The sequence below is a fragment of the Apodemus sylvaticus genome, chromosome 14 (assembly GCF_947179515.1).
Source record: "Apodemus sylvaticus chromosome 14, mApoSyl1.1, whole genome shotgun sequence".
Taxonomy (NCBI): Eukaryota; Metazoa; Chordata; class Mammalia; order Rodentia; family Muridae; genus Apodemus; species Apodemus sylvaticus.
The window spans coordinates 58878660-58905822 of record NC_067485.1 but is presented as its reverse complement, the minus strand read 5'-3'; the positions used below and the strand labels follow the sequence as shown (position 1 = coordinate 58905822).

The window sequence follows — 27163 nt, the reverse complement described above, 5'->3', positions numbered from 1 at the left end:
GCATCTATTGAATATCTCACTTTGAAGAGGGCATAAACAGACATAGAAGAATATTAGAATAGATATAGCTTGTTATGCTAAGTGACAAACCAGTTTGATTATATCTAAACAAGCAGTGATTGGAGACTTAAATTAACAAACTATATGTACAAATCTAATGTATTATTTTCAAGCATTTGAATTACAAATGAATTTTCCTCTTTTTTATTCCTTAAATCAGCTGCTCTGCTTTGTGATGCTGCTACCTTTTAAAACAGATCCTCATGTAGTGGAGACACCTAACTATAAAATTATTTTTGTTGCTTCTTCATAATGATAATTGCTATTGTTATGAATCATCATGTAAACATCTGTGTTTTCTGATTGTCTTTGACTGCCCTTGTAAAAGGGTCATTTGATCCCTCACAGGATTGGAACCACTGACATACCCCACCCTGACACATTAAGTCACTGCTGGACCAGGTATATCCTCTCCTACTGAGGCCAAACAAGGCAGCCCAGTTAGGAATGGGATTCACAGGCAGGAACAGTTAGGGACAGCCCCCACTTGTTCTGGATAGTTATATGTTAACTTGACACTAGCTGAGAGGAGGGTCCCTCAATAAAGAAAATGCTTCCATATGGTTGAGCTGTAGGGAAGCCTGTAGAATATTTTCTTAACTGGTTATTGATAGGGGAGGGCACCCCACATTGTGGGTAGTACCATCTCTGGTCTGGTGGTTCTGTGTTCTATAAGAAAGCAGGCTGAGTGCGCCATAAAGAGGAAGCTGATGTGCAGCACCCCTTCATGGCCACTGCATCAGTTTCTGTCTCCAGGTTCCTCCCCTATTTAAATTCCTACCCTGTCTTCTTTTGATGGTGAACAGTGCTGTACAAGTGTAAACTAAGTAAACCATTTCCTCCCCAAGTTGCTTTGGTCATGGTGTTTCATTATAGCAAAAGAATCCTAAGATAAGATACTGATCATAAGTATATAAAAGATAAAAAATATACACAGCTATTAATATCACATAGGAGTTGTCTTCTTTTGTAATAGTTCCGATGTAGAAGCATGAATCCCCTTCCATTCTCTTAATCCACTTAGTCTCCAGATTTAACCAGAATATCTACTATGTATATATTACTATTTTTCAGGATCCATTCCTTCTTGAAAACTTCATGGTTTTTTTTTTTTTTTTTTTTTTTTTTTTTTTTTTTTTTGCCCTGAGTAGCAATATTGACTAAAACTAAATGATACTTCTTCATTTGATTCCTATAAGTTTTTCCTTTGGCGTATAAGTCTGAAAAACCAAAGCCCTGGTTACTCTGTGCTTAGCTTTTGCTACTGCATTTGTAAGAAGTAAAATTTATTAAGTGCAATTGGCATAACCACATTTCAAAGGACCCATTTTATATAGGATTGCATTCTGACCCATTCTTTTCAGTATTAATAAAATCTAAAAGTTGCTATCATTTATAGTTCTAAAACAGAAGAAGGACATTCCAGCCTCAGCATCTTAGCAGGAGGAGCATGAGTGTTTGACCAGCCTGGACGTGAAGCTCTGGCTCATTAAAAAAAGTCACCTTATGGTTGTTGAAATATAGAATCCATAAAACATCTATAAAATGGGTACAATTGTATTTTTTTTACCAACCTGTTTAACCATGTAAAGTTGGAGTGATATGATTAATATCTAGTGTGTTATAAGTAAAACTTTAATTATTGTGTTTATATTCTCAAATGAAGCATCACAATGTTCCATTTTACTGGAGCAGAAATGAAGCCCATAAAGGGTAAGAAATTATTCGTAGTTAACAGAGCTTAGAGTTTGAGTTAAATTGCCAGAGTTCAAAGGTACTCCCCTCCCCCACTCATGTATTTGAGCATTTGGTCCTCAGATGGTAGCTCTGATTTGGGAGTTGTGGAACCTTATGAACAGATGGAAGTTTCTGTGGGTCAGACTTTAGGGAGGGTATAGCCAGTTGTTGGTTCCAGTCCCTTCCCTGTTTCCTGAACACCACCTTAAGCATGCAGCTTATGGGGCAAGGTAGGCAAGCTTGGAGTTGAGTGTCAAAGGGGAACGCCATGAGCAGATCTCAATGACCTATTGTGCACGTGCCGAAGGCAGCATGGCAGTCAACAGACAGGAAGGGACTGGCTTGGGAGAACTGCAAGCAAGGGGTCATAGTGAACAGGATAAAAGCTATTTGTGGCTACATTCTGCCAAAGGATCCGAGTTTTATATCCTGAAATTTTAAAAGAGGCTTAATGCAAATAGATCAGATTGATTGATTGATTGATTGATTGATTGATTGATAGTGTGTGTATGTGTGTGTGTGTGTGTGTCTAGAAAAAATTTCACAAGGGAAAATAGATTTCTTCAGAAGAGCATTACATATTTGTTTAAAAGGCACATGCACCTTATGCTATTTAACAGTTCAGTCACAAGAACTCTTGCATATATTGAGATAGTGCACTGTGATTTCTCTATAGGAATGCCATGCACTTTGCCTGCTTCTATGGACATTTAGAACTGGTGACATATCTCTGGAGGCGTGGCTGTGAGATTAATGTGTGTGACAAACATAACATCACACCCCTGATGAAGGTAGACTATAGTCATCATTTTAACAATGAAATGATTGTGATTGAAGTAAAAATTAATTCATCTCATATAACTATAATTAATGGTGAAACACATGAGTGTGTATCATTAATTCTATGAGCTGACTGTGTGCTTCTTGTTACAATCCCTTAAGGCTGTCCAAAGCTGGGAAGATGGCATCGTGTCTTTTCTGCTAGAGCACCATGCTAACCTGCACATTAAAGACAGCAGGGGTAACACCGCTCTGCACTATGCTGTCTATAGCGGAAATCCAGCAACGGCTGCCAGGCTGCTACAGTATGGAGCAGATATTGAGGAAAGGACAAAAGTAAGGATCACTCTGCTTAGAAACATGTGTGATGTGTGCAGGGCTAATGACCCATGTTTAAAGCTCACTTGTTCTCTGAATAAAACTGAATAAATAGAAGGGAAATATTTTAAATATTTGTACTTTGGAAAGTTCAGCTTTCTTCTTTATACTAAAGACAAATATATGTGAAAACACTGAATTTCTTAAAGGTAAGATTTGTGTTTTATTCAATACTTTATGAACATATTTTTGTAAAAGTAAAAAAATTACAATAAAGCAAGATTAGCCTTGCAAATAAGCATCATCTTAAAACTCAAAACAATTTTGAACTAAGTGGAATTATTAATGTTGTTGACAAGTCCTATCAGTTACTTATTTACTCATAGTAGTGCTAATGGAAGAATAATGGAAGCAAATTGACTAGGAAGATTCAAGCCAATTTGGAAATTATGTAATTAAAATAAAATGCCAAGAAGGCTTTGTTACTTGTTCAGAATTTTTGGTTTCTTTATGTGGATAGGGTAGCCTTTAGATTTGGATAATTTTGCCTAGTTTGAGAGGATGTCACTGAGTTAAAATCATGTCAGAGGGCAGGCTTTAGAGCATGCAATTGATGTTCATTAATTTTCATAAGGAGATATAGTGACTTTCTGAGAAGTTTCAGGGTACCCAAGAGGGACACTGGGGCAGCTTCCTGGAGAGTAGGGGGTTCATTACAGTTAGTAACACCATGGATAGTCAGGTGTTGGCCTCTAGAACAAAAGCTAGCATCTGCGCTCACTCATACAAGGACATTATTGAGTCCTAGTATCATGCTGCACAGTGTTCTGGATGGCCTGGACCAGCATGCAGAATCGGCTATTGATCAGTGGATATAGGGTAAGGACAGTTATCAAAGGAAAGTAATGGAGTCCAAGAAGACATTTCAAATCATTTTAACTTGACATTACTAAGAGAAGGTGATGCTTGAGATAATAAGATTTGAATTTGTGATTTTGGAAGTGGTTGTGAGGAAGATGGAGAGTAAAGATAGGTTCTAGTAAGGTTTCTATACTTAAATTCCATCTCATGGGACAACTTTAGAGTATTCATCACAACAATGTGATGTCATTTACAGGGGAAGGTAATAGATTTGGCTATCTTTGCTGTTATTTTGAGGTTATAATTTAGTTACGTTTTCCCCCTCCCTTTCCCCCTCCAAATCTTTCCATAGCCTTCCCTTCCTCTCCTTCAAATTCATGACCTCCTTTTCATTGTTATGGTATATATAACTACACACACACACACACACACACACACACACACTGTTGAGTCCATATAAATTTATCTGGATGATGTGTATGTCTACTTTCAGGGCTGAGCATTTGGCATTAAACAACCAGTTGGTGCGCTCTCTCTGCCCCAGGTAGGCCCACTTTTCCTGTTCCCAGCCTTGTTTACTCACCTCTAGTTCTTTGTGGAGGGTCTTGGCTTCTTGAAATTATTCCCATCCAGTTTGGCATGGTCCTTGGAGACATCCTTGTTTAGCTCACATTTTGGGCAGTCATGTTGGTGATACTTCATTGGTGTAGCTCCTAATGTTGCTAGAGGACAGAATCTCGCAGCAAATTTATTGATTCTCTGGTTCTTACAATCTTTCTGCTTTGTCTACATTAATGCCCCTTGGGCCTCAGGTTTAGGAATGTCTTGTAGATATATCCACTGGGACCGGGATGCAAAACTGCGCATTTGGATTGGTTGTATTTTTCTATGTGTTGCAATGTTTTTTTTTTTTTTTTTAGATGAGGTATGGAGGCTACACTTATTTGTAGATCTACAGAGCAAGTGGGAGGAGGGTGAAGGAGAATAGCAGTATGCAAATTATCGGATGGGAAAATAGGAAATGTGGGTACATTTGTGGGTACAGATAAATACAGATTGGCTATTAAAAGATTAAAATATCCCAATATCATTTTGCCTTTGGATCCGTGACATTCTAATTGTCCACATTACTAGATGTAATATCAAACATACAACTTTTGGAAGTTCCAGTAGATGTAGCTACTTTCATAAGCCTCAGCTTATGGTCCATGACAACTCATGTCCCATGGCAGCCAGCTTATCCTAAAATCTAAAAGGTTACTACAACATCAGGAAGGCAGACCTTCAGGAAAAAGAAATAATTACCTAAGGACAGTAAGGAAGAAATTTTCATATTCTACTATTTGTCACATTCTAATCCAGGTTTAATTATTTTGTCTTTGGTATGTGACAGAACATTGATATAACACAAATGTTATAGCTAGCATTAAAATAATTAGTAACATATTTCTGAAAGGAGCAAAGATAACAGATAAGCAAGACTTTTGCTTTAACTTGAGCTTGGCAAGTCCCCCCTTCCCAACTATAGCACATGGAGTCAAAGCTAGAGGAGTGGCAATATAACTGATTGACCTTTTAATACCTGTAAATAAGAAAGAGTTTGACTCGGGCACTAAATATGGGTTTAAAATATAGGTGTTCTCAAAAAAGATTTTTTTTTTGTTAGTTTAGAATTAGATCTCTTTCACCCAAATTATTCGGAATAAAAACATTTGTTTACAAAGATAGTGAGAACACGCTTGTATGTTTTTAGTCTCAAAGTGGGATCCAGCGCAAGGGGTGGTCCCAAGGCCTGATACGATTGCTGAGGCTGTGGAGCGCTCATAAAAATGGACCTAGCATGACAGCATTCCGGATGACCCAACAAGCAGCTGAAAGATGCACCCAACCAATGAAAGGCAGTGGCTGACCCCTGTCATTGGATTAGGGGAGGCTGAAGGAAGCTGAGAAGGGCGACCCTGTAGGAGGACCAGCAGTCTCAGTTAATCTGGACCCTGGGATCTCTCAAACTCTGAACCACCAAACAGGCAGCAGCATATACTAGCTGACATGAGGCCCCCAACACACATACAGCAGAGGACTGCCAGGTCTGTGTTCATTCATAGATGAAGCACCTAACCCTCAAGAGACTGGAGGCCCCAGGGAGTTTAGAGGTCAGGTGGGGTGCGGGATAGGGACATCCATGTGGAGACAGGGAGGGGAGGAGGTATGGGATGTGGAACAGTCGGAGGGTGGACAGGGATTGGCAGGATGGGGAATAAAATATGAAGTATATAAAAATAATAAAAAAATATTTATAAAATAAAAATGGACTTTAATAAGGCAGGGGGCCTGGGTAAATTAACAATTACATCAAACATTATTAAAGTAAGGACATGGTATCACTTTCACTTGTACCAAAGTGGCACACTGAAGTTGAAGAGAGAGAGATGTGAGTGTGGGTGTGGGTGTGGGCAGACAGTAGAAAAGGGCAACTCCTTGAAGAGTTTTGTGGCAGAGTGCAAGGATAGTTGTAACCCTCTTATTTGAAAGCCACTTGCATATATACTGAGCTATGACTGAGCAACTGTGGCACCGTGGTGGTGTGGGGTTGGGGAGAGCATTGTGGCTGTTCCCCCAAAATACAAAATGGTCGGAGCAACAGTCCTGGACTAGACATGGAAGAATGTGACTCAGCATGGGGTTTTCTTGATTCAGAGATTAACAGGCTCCCAAAGATGTGAAAGACTCGCATCAAGGCAGGGGCCTGTACTGGATATGGAGGCAGCATCAAGAAATGGAGAAAGTCTTTAAAGGGTTATGTATTTCAGTAGAGGATCTGAGTCTCAGGGTTTCTATTGCTGCAACAAAGCACTACCAAAAGCAAGCTGGGGAGGGAAGGGTTTATTTATTTGGCTTACACTTTCACATCGCTGTTCATCATTGAAGCCAGCATAGGAACTGGAACAGAACAGGCACCTGGAGGCAGAAGGCGATGCAGACACCGTGGAGGAATGCATGCTGCTTCTTCTCTTGCTCACCGTGGGTTACTCAGCCTGCTTTCTTAAAGAACTCAGGAACACCAGTCCAGTTTTGGCACCACTCAGAATGGGCTGGGCCCTCCCCCATCAATCACTAATTATGCCGGTGTTCTACAAGCTGACTCACAGCCCCATCTTAAGGAGGCATTTTCTCAGTTGAGATTTCCTCCTCTGAGATGACTAAAGTTTGTGTCAAGTTGACACAAATCCAGCCAGCACAGCCAGAGTTCAGGAGAGATGCTGAGACTGTTGATTCTGGAGGAGAGATTTCTTAGGAGAGATTTCATTAATGTCATGGCAGGGAGGAAACTGCTTAACTAGAGTGGAGGCTGTGGGGCACATGGGTCCAGGGAGAGGTCAGGTCCAGCACCAGGGCCAAGCTCTGGGGGTTTCTAAAGGAACCAGCACCCATGTGATAGTTATATGGTCTCTAAAGCTCTCTGAGGATGGGGGTGCTGTTCACAGTAGATGCCTGCAGCCGGGCTTTTTGATTCCCAAGCATGGAAGGGGGGATGGGGAGCAGGAAGTGTGGTTACGAATACCTGATATCGAATACCGCTGCGATGTGAGCTCACTTTCTAGGGGAAGGAGCCTGGCACTGGGAAGGGTTGTCAGTTCAGGACCTGCAGTTGTAAACACTGAAAACCTAAGAGTAATAACGGTGATAGAGAAATCCTTTCAATAATTTAGCTTTAGCTATCCCGTGCACCAAATTATTCACTGGGATAATTGAATATATTCAGAATATAAATCAAGTGCTAGAAAATGTCAAGAATAGGAATTTTTTATTTTAAATTAAATTTGACACATGATTTTTGCAAAGATAAAATATTTCACATGTAAATGGTTTTTAAACAATCATCCATTAGTAAACACACCATCAATCAGGATTTAAATAATTCACAATTTAACTTTATATTTCTGCAGAAACCTGAACTTTTAGGTCTCTTAGAGAATTAAATCCAGTCTTTTATGATTTTATGTGACTGATTTGTGCCTAGGCAGAGAGAACACCCATTATCTGAGACCCTAGTTTGCTCCAGTCTTCAAGGAATCCATCTGAGTATTTGTGTTATTCTGTGTTAGTATTTGAATCTACAACCCTTTACTTATGGTATGCTGTGATATAAGTTTCTGAGTTTTCAACATTACATTAAATTGGCATGTTGAAATTTTTCTTGAGAGATGGCTTGGCAGATAAGAAACATTGCTGCTCTTCCAGAGGTCCAGAGTTCAGGTCCCAGCACCTAAGTCAGGCAGCTTAGCACCAGCTATAACTCCAGGACCAGGGCATCTGATACCAGGTGTCAACCCTCTTCTGGCTTCCACACTGAAGAGTGCCTTGTGAGCATGACCACGAGCCTATGTTTCATCTCCAGCACGGCAAATGTTTTTCTTGGTTATGCTATAAATAATGAAACTCCCATCAGAACATCTGCAAGTCTTGTTTGGCTAATTACTCTAACTAGACAGACAAGAGGCATATTACAAAGAATATTTTTATTTTTTTCTCTCATATTACCCATTAAATAGTATAAGCTATTTAGCAGTCTTTGTTATAATTATGTATGTATGTATCTATCACTATTGGAATTTCATTGAGAAGTCACTGGCTTTTAATTTATGACTTATAATTTGACCAAAATGAAAAGTAACTATAAATAGTAATTAAAATAGAGCCATAACAAATGTGAATTAAGAATATTAGACAATCAAGGATAAGTGCACATACCTGTGATCTCAGCACTTAGGAAGCTATAGTAGGTGGAACATTCAGGCCACCCCAGGCTGCGATTGGGACCATAAACCCCTCAAAAAGATTGTAAAACTAGGGTCACACTATTAACAGTGAGAAAACATTTTGTCCTGGCCTTTCTAATAGCTAAGACAACTTATCAGAAAAGCCACAGAGCAGTTAGTCAGAAGCATTTAAAGTCATTTTGAAGATGCTAGATCTAATTACAAGTCAGTTTCTGTAGTGACCCATGTGAAATGGGAGACTAAGGTTGATTTCTGGGGTCCTGTGTTGATATAGAATACAATGCTCCCAAGGACTAAACCACCAACCAAAGAGTACACATGGAGGGACCCATGGCTTCAGCTACATATGTAGCAGAGGATGGCCTTATCTGGCATCAGCTGGAAGGGAATTCCCCTGGCCCTGTGAAGCTTCATGCCCCAGTACTGGGGAATTTTAGGGCAGTGAGGCAAGGAGTGGAGCACGCTCAGAGAAGCAGGGCAAGGGGGGGTGGGATAGGGGGTTGTGGAGGGGAAACAGGGAAGGGGGGATGGGACAGGGGGTTGTGGAGGGGAAACGGGGAAGGGGGGTATGCTGGTCCAATCTTAGGAGAGTTGACTGTTTCCTTGCTGTCCAGGATCTGTGGAACCATCTGTGGCTAGATAGATCAGAAGGAACAGGTCCAGTGTCTGTGAGAGATTGGAGCATCTGGAGGTTGCTTCTTTGGAGCTCTCCTGGGTGTAGTAAACATGCCTGGACTTGACAAGATGCTGAACACACACACACACACACACACACACACACACACACACACACACACACACTATAGGTAGAGAATAAAGTTAAGTATGTTTGGGAGAATTATTTTTCTTAAGTGTATATTTGAAAGTACATTTGAAACCCTTAGGTCTTGGTGGTTAGAGGTGAGGTGAGTCCCAATCCCAGGAACAGGAGAGGAACCCCACCCTATGGAATAGGTAGGTATACTTATGGGTGGATGGAGTTTATTTGGTCCATGAGAGGTATATCTGAGTGGGTTTCCTATACATTTGAAATCATTAGGTCTTGGTGGTTGGGGTAAGGGAGTCCCAATCCCAGGAACAGGAGAGGAATCCCACCCTCTGGAATAGGTAGTAAGTGGGAACTTTAGACTATTGATTAGCAGATGTACTTATCTGGATGGAGTCTATTTGGTCCATGAGAGGTAGGTCTGAGTGGGTTTCCTGTACCTAATAAGTTTACCAAAGAGGTAAATTTGTTAATACCATGAACAGTCTTTAAGACGAGCTTAGGGAAGACAAAAACCTTTTGTGGAGCAAAAGGAACAAGAGGGGCTTGTTCCTTCTGTCTAGGAAACTGAATATACATAATGAGAAACAATTTTAAGTTTATAATTGAGAGTCAAAGGAAACTCAAAACCTTGACATTGTGAACACAGTTGATCGTATAGTTTAGCACGAGAAATAGAAAAGACAGTCAAAGAAAACCTAAAATTTGAATTTGTGATTATACGATTGGATCATATAGTATAATATTTTATTAGGGTTAGGCAAATTTAAATGAACTTGAATAATGTTAGAACAGTGGCATAGCAAGAAGAGGAAATATGAAGCATTTAGTTACTGGAAACTGAGTTTAGGTAAGGAAGTAACAGGCTACGTCGGTGAAAGCTTACATCTGAACTTGTGTATTGTATATCGTTAAGCCTGTGAGCAAGGAAAACATGTCTGTCTTTGATAAGAAATCTAGTAGTCTTAGCAAGTAAACTAAGTTATTAATGAGCAAATAATGTGGATTACCTTAGGGTAAGAAGCTAGGTCTATTTTCTAGCTGTCAAGTTACAGTGATCTTTGCTGTCAATGTAGCCAGAAATCTGGGGAAGAATGAATTACAATCTAGGAGTTATGTATTAATTAAAAATGACAGTTTTGCCAGGCAGTGGTGGTGCACGTCTGTAATCCCAGCACTCTGGGAGGCAGAGGCAGGCAGATTTCTGAGTTCGAGGCCCGCCTGGTCTACAGAGTGAGTTCCAGGACAGCCAGGGCTATACAAAGAAACCCTGTCTCGGAAAAAACCAAATCCAACCCCCCCCCCCCCCAAATGACAGTTTCATCTATTGTCTACTACCTAAACAGTTTCCAGGTCCTTGTGGTCTCCACGACAACTTGGGTAGAATCAGTCTGGCTTTCAAGTCCAGAAAACAAAAAGCTTTTCCTCTGTGGAATAGCTATATGTGAAATGAGAAATTATCCACCATGACTTAGGCAATATAAGACAATTGACTCAGGGTATCCTGCTTTGCCACAGTATAGACCAAGCCCTGGCAGTGGGCAAGGCAAGGGCAGTGTTCCTCAGTGGTTATCACACCACAATCCAGGTAGACTCTCATTGCTATGTCCATATCTTCTCAGAGACCTTGGTGAGAACTGTCAGGCTTTGGGAGTCTCCATCTGTCATAAGCTTAAATATTATTGAACTTAGCAGATTTCTGACAAGATTGAGAGCAGTATCCATTAAGTATAATCTGAGTTAGACAATAGACCACACTATAACTTAGTGGCAGTAGCGGAAAAACAAGGCTAAACACGTGTTTATAAAAGGCAGTGATCTGTAACTTTATATTGTTTAAAAATTATTATTTACCAAGGCAGGATAGAACAAAAAAGCCTTATCTTTTAAGTGGCTTTGGAAGGTTTCATTAGCCAGAAAAATGCATGGAGAGACGCACACAGAGACAAATAGCAGAGTTCTGTCTAGTGTACACTTGGCAGAAAGAAACTAGAAAGTTGACAGTGGTAGTGTGAGACCATGGAGTGGGGACAGAACGTCTCTGGGCATGTCAGGCCTGTGCCATGGAGTGAGCTGGTGGGGTGTAGGCCATGGGAACAGCCTGGGGTGTGGGAGTGCCAGGCAGTCCTGGCTCAGGGCTGTGGACCTGGGCTGGTTCACGGATCAGGACATGGGCGCACTTGAGCGCACACAGTTTGAAGACCACAACAGATGGTTTGTGGGCCTGCTTCGTTCCCTCCCCTCTCCCCCCACCTGCAACTCTCACTGTCCTGCAGAGATGGCACGGGGATGTATGTCTGCTTCTCTTGTGCTCACGAAATGAAACACTGGACTGCAGGGCAGGGGTGGTGGCAGCCGTGCAGGAAGGATAGGTGGGGACAAGTCCCGGGCAGAGAGAGGGAGAGAGTGCATGGGTGTGCATGCAGGAAAGAGAGCATAGAGGCAGGGGCAGAGGCAGTGGGAAAGCAGCACAGTGTCTCAGCAAATAGTGTCCCAGGCAGTGCCTAACGGGTGGGCTGAGACATGCTTTTCCCAGCGGCTAGCCAGGAGCTGAGCAAGGCTACAAGCAGAGGGGTGAGAGAATGAAGGGGGAGGGGAGCCTACAGATGCGAGTGGGAGAGTTGCTTTAAAAGCATCAGTTAAAGAGCCACGCAGAGTCTTCCCCAGTTTCTTTTCTATTAGTTTCAGTATGTCTGGTTTTATGTGGAGGTTCTTGATCCACTTGGACTTGAGCTTAGTACAAGGAGATAAGAATGGATCAATTTGCATTCTTCTGCATGCTGACCTCCAGTTGAACCAGCACCATTTGTTGAAGAGGCTATCTGTTTTCCACTGGATGGTTGTAGCTTCTTTATCAAAGATCAAGTAACCATAATTCTGTGGGCTCATTTCCAGATCTTCAGTTCTATTCCATTGATCTACTTGCCTGTCACTGTACGAATACCATGCAGTTTTTAACACTATTGCTCTGTAGTACTGCTTGAGGTTGGGGATACTGATTCCCCCAGAAGTTCTTTTACTGTTGAGAATAGTTTTAGCTGTCCTGGGTTTTTTGTTATTCCAGATGAATTTGAGAATTGCTTTTTCTAAGTCTATGAAGAATTGAGTTGGGATTTTGATGGGGATTGTATTGAATCTGTAGATTGGTTTTGGCAAGATGGCCATTTTTACTATATTAATCCTGCCAATCCAAGAGCATGGAAGATTTTTCCATCTTGTGAGGTCTTCTTTGATTTCCTTCTTCAGAGACCTGAAGTTCTTGTCATACAGATCTTTCACTTGTTTGGTTAGAGTCACACCAAGATACTTTATATTGTTTGTGGCTATTGTGAAGAGTGTCATTTCCCTAATTTTTTTCTCAGCCTGTTTATCCTTTGAGTATAGGAAGGCTACCAATTTGCTTGAGTTAATTTTATAACCAGCCACCTTGTTGAAGTTGTTTATCAGCTCTCTGGAGTTCTCTGGTGGAGTTTTTTGGGTCACTTAGGTAGACTATCATATCTTCTGCAAATAGTGATAGTTTGACTTCTTCCTTTGCAATTTGTATCCCCTTGACCTCCTTATGTTGTCTAACTACTCTAGCTAGAACTTCAAGTACTATATTGAATAAATATGGAGAGAGAGGGCAGCCTTGTCTAGTCCCTGATTTTAGTGGGATCGCTTCAAGTTTTTCTCCATTTAGTTTGTTGGCTACTAGTTTGCTGTATATTGCTTTTATTATGTTTAGGTATGGGCCTTGAATTCCCATGGGCACAGGGAAAATTTCCTCAATAGAACACAAATAGCTTATGCTCTGAGATCAAGAATTGACAAATGAGACCTCATTAAACTACAAGGTTTCTGTAAGGCAAAGGACACTGTCAAAAGGACAAAACGGCAACCAACAAATTGGGAAAAGATCTTTACCAATACTACATCTGACAGAGGCTTTATGTCCAAGATATACAAAGAACTCAAGAAGGTAGACTCCAGAGAGCCAAATATCCCCCTTAAAAATGGGGTACAGAGCTAAACAAAGAAATTTCACCTGAGGAATATCGGATGGCTGAGAAGCACCTAAAGAAATGTTCAACATCCTTAGTCATCAGGGAAATGCAAATCAAAACAACCCTGAGATTTCACCTCACACCAGTCAGAATGGCTAAGATCAAAAAGTCAGGAGAAAACACGTGCTTGCGTGGATGTGAAGAAAGAGGAACATTCCTCCACTGCTGGTGGGGTTGCAAGCTGGTACAACTACTCTGGATCAGTCTGTCGGTTCCTCAGAAAACTGGGAATGAAACTTCCAGAGGACTCCACTATACCACTCCTGGGCATATACCCAGAGGATTCCCCAGCATGTAATAAGGACACATGCTCCACTATATTCATAGCAGCCCAATTTATAATAGTCAGAAGCTGGAAAGAACCTAGATGTCCCTCAATGGAGGAGTGGATACAGAAAATGGTATATATGCACAATGGATTACTATTCGGCTATTAGAAACAATGAATTCATGAAATTCTTAGACAAATGGATGGAACTGGAGAACATCATCCTAAGTGAGGTAACCCAGTCTCAAAAGAACACTCAGGGTATGCATTCACTGGTAAATGGATATGCCCAAGACAGAATGCACATATCAAATGATGCCCAAGAAGAAGGAAGGAGTGGCCCCTGGTCCTGGAAAAGCTCATTGTAGCAGTGTTGGGGAATACCAGGACAGGGAAGTGGGAAGGGGTGGATTGGGGAACCTGGGGAGGGAAGAGGGCTTATGGGACTTTCGGGGAGGGGGGAACCCAGGAAAGGGAAACTCACTTGAAATTTAAATAAAGAATATATCAAATAATTTAAAAAAAAAAAGCCATGCAGAGATATTGCTTGCTGGGTACTGTGAATTAGACCTAGAAACACCCCAGTAAGTAGAGAGAAGTCGGCGAAGACCAACCCATTGGGTGTGGAAGTTATTTGCAATGTTCCTACCGGTATCCTAAAAATGAAATTTAATAAAATGCAAATGTGTAGTCAGGCTAGACATACTGGGTTTTCATGTGGACGCTAGGGATTGTAGTGAGTTCGGGACTTACCTAAGCTCAGGGGTTTTTCTAGGACTGCAAGAGCCCGAGGGGAGGGGTCATGGAAACTGCTTTTCACGGGGGGGGGGGCTTTCACCCAAGGGTTAGAGGTCCTAGAATGAGGAGGGTCAGTGAAAAGACCAGTCATAAAGACTCAATGTCTCCTTCTGTCCTCAATGGCAGCACAGGGGTGGCTCCGAACTCAAGAATTCTCCCCTGGGAACAGAGGACATTTACTAGAGGAGGAAGGGAGCTCACCAGTTGTCCGAAGTTTGGACTACTGAGCAATGGCTCTCCATGTGGCATCAGGAGATGTGGCAGCAAGTCGTTTCTAAATCTGAGCCTAGGCACCAAATGTTGTGTTTTATAAAAATATGAGGAGATAAGAAATATGTTTGTTGGATGCACAGTCATGTATGGGGGAAGGGGTGCCTCTGTAGGCCGTGCTGAGGCATCTCTTGCCCCTTAGGGAGGAGCCACATAGTATAGGATAGAATAGAGTTTATTCAGGGCATGGGGAGGGGAGTTGAGAAAAAGGCGGGCGGGGGGGGGGAGGAGGGAGAGAGAGAGAAGAGTAGAGGAACAGAGGCCAGCCATGGGCATGTGGAGAGAGGGAGAAGGAGAATGGGGAGAGAGGGGCAGAGGGCAAGAGAGCAAGAGAGGGAGGAGGGGGCAAGAAGCCCCCTTTATAGTGAGCCAGGCACAACTGGCTGTTGCCAGATAACTGTGCGGCGGAGTCTAGACTAAATGCCAACATTTATGCCTATTGTGTCTTTGCAAAATGTAAATTTATTTTGTTGTTTTACAGGATAACCTCACACCACTCTTGCTTGCTCTCAGGGAGTACAGACTGAAGATGGCACAATTCTTAGTAAAGATGGAAGCAAGCGTGCATGCAGTTGACTCACAGAGGAGGTAGAGTCGCTTGATTCATAAAAACTTTTCAATGGCCACAGCCATGCACATAAAAATATTACACCAGACTGGAGAGATGGCTCAGTGGTTAAGAGCACTGACTGCTCTTCCGAAGGTCCTGAGTTCAATTCCCAGCAACCACATGGAGGCTCACAACCATCCATAATGAGATCTGACACCCTCTTCTGGTGTGTCTGAGGACAGCAACAGTGTGCTTACATAAATAATAAAAATATTACACCAATAGGAACACTAAGATCAACTTACAGAAATGTACTCGAAATCAATGTGTATTATCTATTAGGTAGAATTACCTTTTTTACTTTCTTTCTTTCTTTCTTTCTTTCTTTTCTTTTCTTTTCTTTTCTTTTTTTTCTTTTTTTTTTGGAGACATGTTCCTCTGTGTAGCTCTGTCCTAGAACTTGCTCTGTACTCAAAGATCTGCCTGCCTCTGCCTCCCAAGGGCTGGGATTAAAGGTATGAGACACTCCCAGATTGGAATTTCAGTAATTTAGAACAATATATAAGATTAATTATCTTCTTATTAAAATTGACTGATTTCTTTAGTTTTTATTCTGATATTAGTACATATAATCTTGCATTTAGCTAAAATGTATTAATCTTATTTTAATACACTTTTCTTTCAAAAATTCTATATTGAGTATAAAAGTAAAAAACATCATTTTATGTTACCTTTCATATAGACATACGTGACAGAGGCAAATTAATAGAAGGATGATTTATTTTGTCTCAAGACCTTAGAATGTATTCTCTATCTTAGCAAGGAAAGCACCCCATAGTATCTCCATCACTGGGAGAATGTGGCAGAACTCCTCCCAAGGAGTCTAGTGTACCTAACCTCCCAACACCCCGAGGTCTCCACTGTAAGTTAGACTTCCATTCAAAACTCAACATAAAACTCAATTAGGAGATCCATGCAGGAAATTCTAGCCTACTACTCATTGCCTGGCATCATGGATTTATATTTTCTCCTGACACCTTGGTGTAAATCTCCACAATGCTATAATTTTTGCATTCTTTATGAGGCAAACCAGGACACAAGGACGATATCCTCTGCTGCTGCCACATTGGTAGCAAGCTCCCTGAGGGCCTTGGCTAGTATCGCTGCCTAGTGCCGTATGACTAGGCCAGGGAAAATGTGTCTCTAATATATTAAAATATATATAATACACATGAAGAGTGGTTGTAAGGCTATTCATGAGGGAGATGGGTGGGGTGTTGCAGACTTTTAATCCTCTCACTCAGGAGACAGAGGCATGGCTATCTGTGGGTTTGAGGTCAGCCAGATCAACATGGTGAAACATACATATTGAGTCCCTGTTTGAAAAAAAATTAATATATAGTTTACCTCAATGTCCATCATGTGGCAATCAACATCATTAACTGAAAGTACTATTGCTGTGCTAGGGATTGTTCATTAATCCAAAAATTAAAAAAGACCACCAACGAACCAATTCTGATACAATTGTGTTAGGGTCACTTTATTACAAGCTGAGCTTGGGCTCCCAGTCAATCTAGACATGGAGGATTGGAAGGTGAAGCCCAGAGCCTAGTTTCAGGCAAGCGTTTATAGAGGCAAGCAAACAAGCAAGGGGGCTTCTAGCCTGACACAACACTTAATTGGGGGGGGGAGCGCATTATGGCCTTTAACATATAATTATCTAGTGCTGGGAACCAATCCCTAACCTTAACTTCTGCTTTTCTCCTGATTGGTGGTTGTTAGCAAGTGAAATGAAATGCCAGGGAAGGCTTGTAACCTGGAGGTGTAGATTTGCTGGGGAGGAACCTGGAAACTGGTGCTAGGTGCCAACTTGTTAATTAACTCGAGTTCAATCTTAGGTCAGGTTCTCAGATGGAGTCTGAACCTTAAAGACCTGGTCTCTCATTGTAACTATCTTTGCCACTATTATCAATATAATTTTATATTGTTACTATTATTATATTAATCACAAAATAATGTACCTTACTTGACATGAGTATAAATTGCCAGATATCACATTAAGTTATGGAAAGAACAGAGAAATCTCCTAAATCTTAATGTACTTCAGATAAGTTCCAGATATCACATTAAGCCATGGAAAGAACAGAGAAATCTCCTAAATCTTAATGTACTTCAGATAAGTTTTTCTTAGTACCATAGTTGTCCATCAAAGAATACTGACTTGGAAATCCTCTTATGTAATAGAGTAGTGGGAAAGGAGCCTATTAGAGTGTTACGCCTTTTTAGCTTTGACGATAACATAGTGTTGAATACTAGATCTCACAAAATAAGTCTGTTAATGATTCTATACAGTTGAGAGAGCTATTTGATAAAGTGTATCCAACACTTTTTAAATTAAAATAACTACTAAGGTTTTTAAGCAAAGTTATTTTTATTTTAGAAATTCTCTCATGTATGCCGTAAGATGTGACTCGCCAGTGATGGTCAACCTTATTCTTCAACAAGGTGTTGACATAAATTTGAAAGATTTATTTGGATGGACTGCTTTACGCTATGCTATTGAAGGTGATCGTGATGTGTAAGTAATTCTAATTAACATTAATTGTTTCAAATAATCACACAGTTGAGATTTCATTAGTCCATTTTATCATCTAGAAACCAAACAAAATGGATTATTTAGAAGTAGAAATGGGTACAGGATATTTTAATCCCAAGACAAGTTTTAATAATATTGGGATCGAATCCAGGGCTTGATGGTAAGGCAAGTATTCTATCATTGAACTACGTCCATTATCCCTGTCCTTGGAAGTTTAAAGATTTTCATACTTAGGGATTCCAGAATGCTTCAGTGCATTGCAAACATAATCCTTGTGCATCAGACTGTATCATATTTTTATTTAATTGTTTACTTTAGTCTTTTTTTTTTTTTGATTTGGTTTTTTGGAGACAGGGTTTCTTTGTATAGCCCTGGCTGTCCTGGAACTCACTCTGTAGACCAGGCTGGCCTTGAACTCAGAAATCCGCCTGCCTCTGCTTCCCAGAGTGCTGGGATTACAGGCGTGTGCCACCACCGCCCGGCTACTTTGGTCTTATAATGTCCATTTTAGCAGAAAATCCACAAAAGCTGTCTTCTATTGCTGCTACTTGAAATTCTATGAAACCAACTAGTTTGAAAGTACAAGGGAGTCAACTCTCCCTCACAATTCAAAGAAAGAAATTCTAGTTTAGAATACCTTTTTGCCTTGTTGATTCTGTTGTTATAGCTTTGCTATTAAAATGAATCCTATAGTATTATAAGGATTAACTGCTACTCAGTGGTCACCCTTTATTGATTCAGATTCCTGAGCTTTTGTGGTAACATTCACATAATAGAGTAGTTTCTTCATTTCATATCGATATTATTCCCAAAGTGTTCTCTTTCTATCTGTTAAAAACCTCTATTTGCAGTCAACATGTGTCCCTAGACCTTCATGAATCCTAAAGGGATTATGGCTATTCTGCTATTAAATATGTGTTGTGACCACTCCTAAATATCAGATAGTCTTGCAAGAAGAAATCAAAGAGTCTATTCTTCTTTGATACTGAATTTTATTCAGAAACTCCTGATAGTTTGAATAGCCCCATTTCCAAGTGTAGGTGATTCTAAGTCGCTCTAGACAGGGAAGGTTCCAACTCTGTCTTTTTTAAAACCTTTTAAAATTCTCTTATACATTACATTCCTCTCCCTCCACTTTTCCCAGTTCACCCCCACCTCCCTTCTCCTCCAGATCTACTCCTCTTCTATTTCCATTAGAAAAAAGAGCAGTCCCCAACCCCCCACCCCCAGGATGTCCACCAAACATGGCCTAACTGGACATAAGCCATAGCAAGGCTGAACAAGGCAACCCAATAGGAGGAAAGGGACTCAAAACAGAGACAAAAGAGTCAGAAACACTCACACTTTTATTGTTGGGAGTCCTACAAGAATACCAAGCTACACAACCATAACATATATGCAGAAGACCTAGTGAAGACCCATACAGGGTCTGTGACTGTCACTTCCATCTCTGTGAGCCCCTCTGAGCCCTGCTTAGTTGATAATGTAGACCATCTTCTCATGGTGTCCTTGACCCCTTTGGTTCCTACAATCCTTCCTTGCTGTCTTCTGTGGGGTTCCTCTGTCTCTGCCTAGAGTTTGCCTGTGGGTCTCTGCATCTGCCCCATCAGTTGCTTGATGATAATCTTCTGAAGATAATTGGGATAGGCATGGATCTTTAAGAATGGCAGAACATCATTAGGAATCATTTTATTGATTTTTTTCCCAGTTGTCTTAGTCAGGGTTTTATTGCTGTGAAGACATGCCAGGACCACAGCAACTCTTAAAAAGAAAAACATTTAATTGGGGCCAGCCTACAATTCAGAGGTTTAGTCCATTATCATCATGGTGAGAAGAATGGTGGCATGCTTGCACTTATAGTGCTGAAGTGTGGTAGCCGAGAGTTCTACACCCAGATTGACAGGTAGCAGGAAGGAAGACTCCACTAGGCCTGGTTTGAGCTTCTGAGACATCAAAGCCCACCTCCTAGTGACACACTCCCAACAAAGTTACACTTACTCCAACAAGGCCACACCTCCTAATACTGCCACTATCTGTGGACCTATGGGGGAATATTTTTGTTCAGAACATCACACCAGTCATGTTTGGTTCTACCCTAGGCTACTCTGATAGAGTTCCTGGCCATCTAGGCAGTGCCAGGCATGGGCTCTTCTTTCATATGAGTCTCTAGTTGGAGCAGTCATTGCTTGGTCACTCTCACAAGTTTTGTGCCACCATTGTGCCAGGACATCTTGAAGGCAGGACAGATTGTAGGTCAAAGATTTTGTGTCTGGGTTGATGGCGTAGTCTCACTGCTGGCCATCTTGTTTGGTTATAGAAGACGGCGCTTCAGGCTCTATATCCTCCATTACTAGGAGACTTCACTAAGGTCACTTTTGCAGATTCCATAGAGTTTCCACTGTACTAGGTTTTTATATCACCCCCAAATGCCTCCAATTCCAGTCGTTTCAGTCTTCTATCCATTCCTTCCACCCCACACCCTGCCTGATCCTTTCTGTTCCCATTCCCATCTGCCTCCAGTCTACCCACAAAAATATATTCTTTTTTTCCAGGTTCCAATTTTTAGTTAGTCATTTAAGTGATAAAAACTTTCCAAGTTACATAAATCTGTCCTCCAAGATTTCAGTATATTTTTCAAATTTTACCTCACAAGCCATTGAACAAATTACCTGTTTTTGGCAAATGTAAGTCCCATAATGTCTTATCATATATAAAAAGACTCCATCTTCCGAATATGCTGGCGATTGTAGTGGTTTGAATGAGAAATGTCTCCCTTAGTCATAGACATATGAACCCTTGGTCCCCAGTTGGTGGCATAGTTTAGGGAGCCTAACGTGGTGTAGCCTTGCTGGAGGAAGTGTGTCACTGGATCAGGCTTTGAGGTTAAAACCCTCATGAGAATCCCAGCTCACCTTGACTCTTTCCTATCTACATTTGAAGACGTGGGCTTTCAGCCTCCTGCTCTCCTGCCTCCACGCCTGCTACTTGCTTCTGTGCTTCCCTGCAAAGAAGGACTCGTCTTTGGGCTTGGGTGGGTGTTAGATTTGGGCTCTTTTTTTTTTTTTTTTTTTTTTGGTATATATGTTTTTCTTATATTGAAAATAGATTCTTGTCAGGGAGAAACTGGGGGAGGGAATGGAGGGTTGGGATGTAATATATGAGAAAACAATGAAAAATAAAAAGCAAAAACCTGCCATACAGATACAATGGATGGGCAAGCCAGATCTGAGCGCATGTTATCAGAATCTCAATTCTATACCTTTAGCTTTTTTATTATAATACCTATGTTGTCTATATACCTAATTTTGTGTTCATTTACATACCAAAATACACTTCAGATTCTACAGGCACATGGTTTTGTGTGCATATAATCACATATTGAAAAAAATCCTGCTAATTTTCCAAGATTTATATCTACCATTTTCTTCTCTTATTGCACATACCAAAATGTCAAAATAATCTTGATTATTATTTATGAGATTATATGGACTGTTTATGTGCTCCTGGTTTTAAATGAAATTCTCATTATTTAGGAGTGCTGCTTCAATGTTTCAAAGATTATTTTATATATGATATATTTTTGTACACATATATACACATACATATTTAATGGGTTCTTTCTTGTTTTGACTTAGTTTTATCTTAAAAAGAATCACTTCTAGATTTTATCTAAAACTTTTCATCTATTGATAACATGATTTTTTTTATTTTGATTTATTAACCTTATTTTAATAGATTTTTCTTCTGGGCAGTGGTGGCATATGCCTTTAATCCCAGCACTTGGTAGGCAAAAGTATGTGGATTTCTGAGTTTGAGGCCAGTCTGGTCTGCAGAGTGAGTTCCAGGACTGCCAGAGCTATACAGAGAAACCCTATCTTGAAAAATCAAAAACACCAATAAATAAATAAATAAATAAATAAATAAATAAATAAATAAATACAAACAATAAAATAATAAATAAATAAATAAAAATAATAAAAATAAAAACAAAAATACAAAAATGTAGTATATTTACACAATGGAGAACTATTCAGCCATTAGAAAAAATGAATTCATGAAATTCTTAGACAAATGGATGGAGCTGGAGAACATCATACTAAGCGAGGCAACCCAGTCTCAAAAGATCAATCATGGTATGCACTCACTGATAAGTGGATATTAGCCTGGAAACTTTGAATACCCAAGACATAATCCACATATTAAATGATGTACAAGAAGAACAGAGGAGTGGCCCCTTGTTCTGGAAAGACTCAGTGCAGCAGTATAGGGGAATACCAGAACAGGCAAGTGGGAAGGGGTAGATGGGGAACAGGGGGAGGGAAGAGAGCTTATGGGATTTTCAGGGAGTGGGGAGCCAGAAAAGAGGAAATCATTTGAAATGTAAATAAATATATCGAATAAAAAATAAAATAAAAAAAATAAAAAATATATATACAAAAAAAGAAAAACCAAGAACACCAATAAATAAATAAATAAATAAATAAATAAAAATAAAAAAAATAGATTTTTCTAACACTAGAAAAGCCTTGAATTTTACCTATAAGATTAACAAATACTTGGTTATTAATTTGAAGAGAGAAAGAAAATAGATTCTTTTCTCATATAATATATCCTGATTGTAGTTTTCTTTCCCTTTATTCCTCCCAGTTCTTCCCTACCTCCCTTCCCCTATGGATTCACTCTCTTTCTGTCTATCATTAGGAAAAGACAGGCATCTAAGAGATAAGAACCAAACACAGCAAAATAAAATATGCTAAGATGAAGCAAATACAATTATAGTACTGTTGGACATGGCAACTGAACAGGAGGAAAATTGTACCAAGAGGAGGCACAATAGTCAGAGACCCACATGTTCTCACAGTCAGGAGTCCCATAGAAATACTAAGCTAATGGTATAATATATGCCGAAGGCCTGCTGCAGACCATACAGGCCCTGGGCTTGCTCTTTAGTCCCGTGAGCTCACACGTGCCTTGCTTGGTTGATTGAGAAGGCCTTGTTCTCCCAGTGCCCTCTGTCCACTCTGGCTCTTACACTTTTCCACCTGCTCCTCCATGGGAGTCCCTGAACTCTGCGGGGAGGGATCCGATGGAGACCTCCCACTTAGTTTATCTCCACATAATGTCTGGCTGTAAGTCTCTGCATCTGTTTCCACCACAATAGACTCTCATTCCTTTGTAAGCCATAATCAACCTTCCTATCAGTTGCCTTGGCTGTAGTAGTTTATTATAGATGGACTCTCATTCCTTTGTATCTGTAAGCCATACCCAACTTTTCTTTCTATCAGTTGCTTTGGCTGTGTTATTTTATTACAGCAACAGAAAAGTAACTAATCCATGTTAACAATTTTTGTAATTTCCTTGTCTAAGTAAAAGCTTAATAAAAATATGCTCAAATGCACAGTTCTGAAGACTATACCAGCACACCCTGATACCACCCAAAATATTCTTTTTTTAAAAAAGATTTTATTTATTTAATATATATAAGTACACTGTAGCTGTCTTCAGACATACCAGAAGAGGGCATCAGATCCCATTACAGAAAGTTGTGAGCTACCATGTGGTTGCCAGGATTTTGTTTGAACTCAGGATCTCTGAAAGAGCAGTCAGTGATCTTAACCACTGAGCCATCTCTTCAGCTCCTTCAGCCCCAAAACATTCTTAATAATTTAGTGCGTCTACAATGGTTTTCATATCAATATTAAAGTAATGATTACATATACCACTTTTTTTTTATATGGCAGGAGGACAATTCTTTTGGAGTATGAGCATAACCTGTTAAAAAGCTTAAAAGAGAAAAATCAAGGTAAGATATTTTTTGTTTGTTTGTTTTTGTTTTTGAGACAGGGCTTCTCTGTATACCCCTGGCTGTCCTGGAACTCACTCTGTAGACCAGGCTCAGAAATTCACCTGCCTCTGCCTCCCAGAGTGCTGGGATTACAGGCATGCACCACCACCACCTGGCTAAGGTAAGATTTTTTGGTAATTGTATTTCAGAAGTAACATCAGAGTAGGGAAGTTCTAACTCTAAAAGTTTTCAGAACCAACTGTAAATTGCCTTTACTTTTTCTTTCTAGTTTAGAGTTAAGAGTTATGAAGAAATTATATGAAAATTTCAATCTGAAATGGCATTGTTTGAGGAGAAAAGTAGAATAATTTTGGCACTTAAAATATTATTTGTCCTTGGATTTGTATAAAAACTCAAATTAGTATATGTTATAATAACTATCACATTGTAGCAAATTGGATATGTTATAAAATGGGTTTTAATTGTTAATAAGAATATATTGTATCACATAGTTGAATATTATTTACTTAGTAATATGTACCAATAAACATGAATAATATTAAAGCATTTTCTTGTTTACTTTCCTTTGTTGTTAGTAAAAAATACTCAATGTTCTCTGTTTTCAAACTATCCAATCTGTACTATAACAATCATTTACTATTTCTGTGGTTTTATATAATTTTTCTAATAGTTACACATGAATATACTCTTTTTATCAAACATACTCCTATTTCTTCCACTCTGATTCCTTACCTGTAACATCCATAATTTTCCTTTTCCAGTTTCATATGTGTCCCTTTCCTCTTTCAATATCCAATTGAGTCCATGTAGTGCTGCTATACATGCATGAGTATGGTTTCATCTACTAGAGATGGGTAGCTTCTCAGAGCCAACATCCCTGAGGAAAATCGACTCTTTCCCCAAAAGAAGCCATATATGCCAATAGTTCTTCAGGTAGGAGTGGGACCTACATAGGATCAAATCTGTGATTTCTAAATGTCTTCTGGTGACTACCTCTTGTGATAATACACAGAAATACTAGGCTGACTAAATGTATATTACATTAAAACATCATTAATTTTGCCAGTGGATTGAATCCAGAGCCCCATTCTAGGTAAGTGCTGTAACCTACCAGCTACTCAAAGCAATTCCACTAAAGTCAGGAATGAGACAGGGGTGTCTATTATCCCTACACATTTTCAATATAGTCTCTGAAGAACTAGAAAGTATAATGAAACAAGAAAAGGAAACGAAAAGCATACAAATAGGAAAAGAAGTTAGATTGTTCCTATGTGAAGACGACATGATATTATACACAAGAGATCCCCAAACTTCCATCAGAAAATTTCTAGAAGTGATCAACAATTTTAGCGAAGTGGCAGGATAAAAAAATCAGTAGCTTTTCTCTATGCCAACAACAAAACTCTGAGAAAGAAAGCATGGAAACACTCTCATTCACAATAGCCTCAGAAAACCTGAAGTATCTAGGAATAAACCCAACTAAGAAAGGAAAAGACCTTTCCAATGAAAACTTTAAATATATGAAGAAAGATTTTGAGCAAGAAACTAAAAAATGGAAGCCATTTCATTGGTTTGATAGAATTAGTATTGTGAGATTGACCATTCAACCTAAAGCAATTTGCAGAATTGATGCGATCCCAATTTAACTCCTATCTCATTCCTAGGGGGTAAAAAACCCCTAACATTCCTATTGAACCACAAAAGGCCCAGATACAATCTGATGCAAGCTTTTATTTTCATTCAGGATAATGTTGGCTATAGTTTTAGGTAGAATAGAATGGACCAAGTCACTTATGAGGGAAAACCCACCAGAATAAAAACAGCTGATTTCTCTGTGGGAACTATGGCTTGAAGAGTCTTGAGCAGTGCACACCAATGTTGTGGGAAGTATTAAAAAAGTAGAACTGTCATGTTCCCATGCTTGAGACTCTAACTCTCTGCCCTGGCAGCCTGGCCAGCCTTGCACTGGCAGGCAATGGCTGACCTGTTTTTATCTCATGGAGATTCTGACTCTGAACTCCACAGCCTCTCCATCCAGCTCACTAGGTTCCCACTCGCGAGTCACTACCATGCCACCCCCATGATTCAAATCCCCCATGACCTTTGTGGAGCACCGCAGGCAAACCCACACTTGGCCGCCATACCATTCTCTCTTGAACCCAGACGAGCAGCGACATGAAGGAAAACACAACACTAACTTAGTTCAGAAACAGTAACTCAATCTCTGGGAGCAACAACTAAAACCCAATCTTGTAAGCCTTATTAAAATCTTATCCCTCCAGTGGTGGATCTGCAAGGATTCGCCATGATACTAGGAGACTATAGCATCTACACCTTACCCCTCTGATGTCCCAGCTCCAAAGGGAAGTAACTCTGTTCTGCTTCCTCTCTTCTTCTGAACAACCCGGAAGTCCTGCCTACTCGCCCAGTGATTGACTCCTTTATTCTTTAGGGGACTGGTTCACAAGAACAGCACCATTCCCATACACAACACACCAAGAAATTCATGAAAGACCATGAATACCAACACAGATTACTATACTCAGCCAAACTATCTACCACAGTTGAAGGAGAATGAGAAATTTCCCATGATACAAACAGACTAAAATATTTTATGCTCACCAAATCAACTTTATACAGAAACTGGAAGCAATACTTCAGAGTCAAGGGAGAAATGCACATTGCCATGAGAATATAGAAATAAAACAAATGAAGCTCATGGAGATCAAACACTCATCACTGAATGAGGAACACATCAAGTAAACATCAAGACAAATCTAAAAATACCTTGAACTAAATGAAAATGAAAACACATACAGCCAAGCCTCTGAGACATATTAAAAGCGGTGCTATGAGGGGAATTCATAGATATGGGTGCCTGCCATCAAAAATCAGAAAGAGCACAGATAAACAACTCTTGAATTTGGAAAATCCAAAAGAAACCAAACTCAGGTGTAGTGGACTCCAAAAAAAAAAAATAATAATAATAAAAATGAGCCTCAAGCAGGGGGGTCTGCCCAGGTTCCCACAATTACCTGATGCAGAACTGCTCGCACTTCCCAAGCCATCCATCGGCCCCCTGCAGCTAGCCAATTAATTCCCCTATCCCCATAAAATAAAAACTCTAGAGGCTTGTGATTTACCAGCCATATTTATAACAGTAAATCCTCAACCCCCAAAATGTCCACACAAAGAACTCAAAACTCAATTGATATAGATACAAGGTACACACATAGATTGGACAAATGTGCCCTATATTATTACTCAATCAACTATCTGTGAAATCCCTAGTTACTTATGGTTCCTAGGGCCACATGATTCTGGCCCATCATCCTCTCCTTCAGGAACCATCTTGTCTCTCCCATCTCCATTTTTCTGTCTTTCTCTCTCTGTCCCCTGTCTAAAACTTTCCATTCTGCCTTCTTTTCCCACTGCCCAATCATAGGCTCTAGCCTTATCTGACTAATAAGATTCCACCTGACCTCATCTGCATACAGACACCCCTTTTGAGTGAACAAACAAAACA

The 27163-nt window shown here is 40.0% G+C and overlaps 1 protein-coding gene across 1 annotated transcript in view; it reads left to right on the top strand.

Moving 5' to 3' along the window:
- The window catches only part of LOC127664835 (putative ankyrin repeat domain-containing protein 19), a 46827-nt gene that overhangs the window by 1057 nt on the left and 18607 nt on the right, over nt 1-27163 (top strand). The window contains exons 2-6 of the mRNA XM_052157040.1: nt 2474-2588; nt 2740-2913; nt 15167-15273; nt 17676-17813; nt 23573-23634. Of these exons, the coding sequence (XP_052013000.1) occupies nt 2474-2588; nt 2740-2913; nt 15167-15273; nt 17676-17813; nt 23573-23634 (596 nt within the window). The remainder of the gene's footprint in view (nt 1-2473; nt 2589-2739; nt 2914-15166; nt 15274-17675; nt 17814-23572; nt 23635-27163) is intronic.